The sequence below is a fragment of the Lissotriton vulgaris genome, chromosome 5 (assembly GCF_964263255.1).
Source record: "Lissotriton vulgaris chromosome 5, aLisVul1.2, whole genome shotgun sequence".
NCBI lineage: Eukaryota > Metazoa > Chordata > Amphibia > Caudata > Salamandridae > Lissotriton > Lissotriton vulgaris.
Genome location: NC_141693.1, coordinates 412,256,732 through 412,260,875, shown reverse-complemented (window position 1 = coordinate 412,260,875; position 4,144 = coordinate 412,256,732). Strand labels below are relative to the sequence as shown.

The 4,144-nt window shown below is 47.5% G+C and overlaps 1 protein-coding gene across 1 annotated transcript; it reads right to left on the bottom strand.

Moving 5' to 3' along the window:
• Positions 1–819: 819 nt before the first annotated feature.
• On the bottom strand, positions 820–3,792 carry ADO (2-aminoethanethiol dioxygenase). The gene has a single exon (XM_086921777.1). The coding sequence runs from the start codon at positions 3,639–3,641 to the stop codon at positions 2,859–2,861; it is 783 nt and encodes a 260-aa protein (XP_086777903.1). The 5' UTR covers positions 3,642–3,792; the 3' UTR covers positions 820–2,858.
• Positions 3,793–4,144: the final 352 nt, after the last annotated feature.

Genomic DNA, 4,144 nt, shown 5'->3' with positions numbered 1-4,144 from the left:
ATGGTCAATGTGCCATTAAGTGGCATATTTTCTGTTTGGTGTGTTCAGTGAGGATAGAGTAATTTATAGTAGAGACTAACTATCTATGGCGGACGACACATTTCACATTGCCAACAACCTTGCACCAGACCTCATTTGTAGAAAAATGGGAACGAGGGATCACCTACACCATTAAACAGTGGGCACCCCCTTACTCAACATTTAGTTAACAAGTGGGCGAAAGCTGAACTATTGCATAAGATTTGTGGCATCTGGAAATCTGAATCAAGTGGGTGGTTTGAGGGAGATTATAATGAAGGTGGCCAATAATTGATGGAATTGGGTTCAGATGCACAAAATAATATGTTGTGGTTGTCTTAATTATGATGAACGATTTTCTCACAATTTTGCTACGCATCCTCCAGAGCTCCATCACTTTGGGTTTTAAGAGAAGATGCGTACTTCACTTGCAAATAGGCACACAAGTCTATTTCTGGCAACACAGTGTATCGGTGTGGGGCAAGTTGAAGTGCAATATGGCCTTATTTCCATCCTTCCAGTTTAATGTTCTTTGAAGCGCAATATGGCCTTATTTCCATCCTTCCAGTTTAATGTTCTTGTTTTCAACAATTTATATATCGTGTGATTAATAGGTGCAATTGGTTAGAAAAAACTTGGATGTTACTTAAATTAAAACCTCAATGTAACGTCCTAATCCCAGAGTAGTGTGACTGAGAACACATTAGAAACAGATGGTCCTGTAAAATCGTAACTAGCTGCATTGCGAAGTACTAGTTCACAGTGAAACCATTACTGGATTCTGCACATTGTTTTCTCCTGTTGAATACATATTTATTTTGAAGGAAATTAGAGGAACTGTTAATTCTAGGTAAAGTAATAGACTGTGTAGGTCTTCAGTTACTTAGGGGCAGACTACTCATTTGTTTTATGATCTTGCAGTACCAGGTACTAATGAGCATATTCACTCACTTATAACGGTATACACAATAAATATATGCTAACCATCTCATATCCATCATGTAAAAATACTGCAAATGCATTCCTCGCTGCAACAGTCAAGACCGTTTTCCAAAAACAGAATCTGCATGCTGGCATTTGCTTTGCCTGGGATGTGACAACCAACTCGGCTCCTTTTTTGTACTTAACTGCTCAATGCCACCGTCTGAACAGGGGTGGCCGAGTGAGCTAAAGAATGATGATGGATTAAACCCAGATCAGTTGACTGGGGGTGAGTGTTAGATTTGCTCAAACGCTCCGTCCATCATCCCCTTTTGTTTCGCTTTGCTTGCCCTAAATTGGCAGGGTATGCTCAGACGCGAGTCCCTTGCTCACTTGGTCACTGGATTCTAGATAGCCTGGCTGATGAGGATTATGAATCCGAAACCGGTCCCAGGATGGTTGTTTCCGGTCCAGGGAAGACATGGCTTGGCATTTCGGGCTGGACTGTTCCCATGAGGCACAGGGTCAGACTGATTTGCATATGGCCATGTCTGAACTGGGGTGGCTGAGTGAGCTAAAGAATGGTGATGAATTAAACCCAGATCAGTTGACTGAGGGTGAGAGTTTGATTTGCTCAAACGCTCTGTCCATCTCCCCCTTTTGTTTCGCTTTGCTTAATGCCCCAAAACATATCCCTATTTAAAGACTGCTTTAAGTTTGCAAAAAGTCCTGAGAGGTTTGGAGACGGTTATGTAGCTCGAAGCAAGTTAGATGAGCCTAAAACCGCAGTGACAGCTCCACCCCAAACGCACACAGAACAGCCACGGCCAAATAGAGGTGAATTTTAAGTATTCACCAGGCAACTGAGATTGCTGGTTTTAAAAGAAAATGCTTTCCCATTACTAAGTTATACGTGCCCTTCTAATGACTCAAGCTTTATCTGCCACTCTTTCCTTAGAAAAGACATTCGAAGTACACGTTCATTTAATTTATGAGAAGCAATCCAGATTTCAATATTGGAAAGAAACATTTCAACATTCAATTTTAAAGCATACTCAGATAATTACCTGGCTCCAGATGAATACATTTGAGAACATGTTAGAAAACCCAACCTTTCAGATCTTCACTGTCAAAATACAAATCAGTAAATGTCAAATTATGTTTTTACTAGTCTGTACTTCAGAACATGGACATAAAAAACTGCCTAATGCAAAGGAAAACACCTGTGTAAGTGGTTAGTGTCGACTGGGGCCCTCCGGCAGGCCAACCACGAAGGAAATCGCTGTCATGGAAATAGAGAATTGGCACATGTGGTTAGGTTCCTGATAATACAGGACTCAATAACGGGTGGTGAGCTACAAACGCATTAAAGTAAAACTAAATATATTTTTTTAAGGTGTAGATTCTAGGATTTGAGGGAATAACTCACTGTAGTGTGAATGCTTTATTATGCGGCATCTTTAACCACAGCTAAGAAAAACTGGAACAGAAATGTGAGTCAAGGACGCACAGCTGTCAAAAACTAAGTGCATTAATAAGCAAATAAACGATCACATCTGAGGCAGCTGCAGACTTAAAACTATTATTCTGGTCACATCCAAGTCATGGAACAGGCCCTGATACTGCATTAACCGGTAGCTTACTTTTAAGAGATAACTCATAAACAAGTCAACTCTGGGTCACACATCCGGCTTCGAAGAGTAATGAGGAACTACATCCTGCCTCGCAACTTTAAAAATATAAATTTGACTATGGAGGGCGGATGGGGCCCTCGGAGGGTTCAGTGTGCTTGCGCAGAGAGGTTTGGGGCACAGATCTGTCAATGTACAAGATACCCCACGCATGTAGGGTTGTGCCCTCTCACTTTCCTGGGTGGCTGACACGGTTCTGACCAAGGTGCTCACGGGTCACCGATGCTCTCAGAGGGTCACGCTCGGCCCAGGGTAAGGTTCTCCTCCACACCAGAAGTCGGCCGGCTGGGGGACCTCCAGGAGCCACACCTCGCGGCTCTCCCCCTCCTCCTCCTTGCCGCCCTGGGCGTTGGTCTCAGTGGAGGATGGCTGCAGCAGCTGGTAGTAGTGGCAGTCGCGCCCGTCCTCGGGGTCGTAAGGTGGCGCTAGAATGTCGAGGAAAGCAGCAGGCCCGTCCAGGGCGCTGATCTGGTGCAGGTTGTCCCTGTGCGGGCTGAGCAGGCAGGGAGGGCTGCTGGGTCCGAAGTGGCCGAATGATCGGCGCAGGGCTCGGCGCAGCGCGTCTCTCTGGTAGGGCTGCAGGGGCGGGCTAAATGGCGGGGGCGACGCGGCCCCGGGTACCTCCTGCAGCCGATCGAAGCCACGAATGCTGAGCGTGCCGTAGAGCACCTTGATCATGCCGTGCATGCCTGGGTGGTCGTGCAGCGGGATGCACGACTGACCGCTCTGCAGCAGGAAGACGCCCATGCTGAAGTTCTCCGTCTCGCAGATGTGCATGTAGGTGACGGGCGGGCTGTGCGGAAGGGCCGGCTGTGGACTGCCGTTGCAGCCCCGCGGCGTGATCTGCAGGTCCTCGACCCGCAACTGGTTCACCAGGTTCTTGAGCTGGCTCAGGTTGTCGGTGAAGGTCTTGCTACTCCCGGTGGGGGTCGTGGCTGTGGCGCCAGGGAAGGTGAGCCGGGCCTGACGTGCGATCTTCTGGATGAGGGAGACCATGTTATCCCGTGGCATCTTCCTCTACTCCCTATGAATTAGCGCTGGCCTGAACTTCCGTGGCCTCGAAAGCAGGTAGCCTTAGCAAGGCTAACACGTTGCGACCACAGCCTTAACCCCGCACCCTTCAGTCCTTACCGGATCCATTCATGTTAATGGCAAACCCACGTCGCCAGCGCGCGCCTCTTCGCGCATGCGCACAAGCATCGAACGCACGAGCATCATGGGCCATGTAGTTCTTCGAAAATGTTTGACCGTTGGCAGAACATTCGTTCTCGGCACTGACTTTTACCAGCCACCTACTGCGCATGACATTTTTTCTAAACTTATTAGCGAAGAACTAAAACTTGTTTTTGTACATTATGAGTCAGCTCTGCCTCGAGCTCCTTACGGGGTGATGACAACTAACAATCCCATGTTGCAATGCGCAGCTTGCGCGCCCGCATCCTGCGTGGTCAAGGGATGGAAAACCACAGACGTCACTGAGACACTTCGTTCTACTTTGCCCGCAGGGTGTCTAT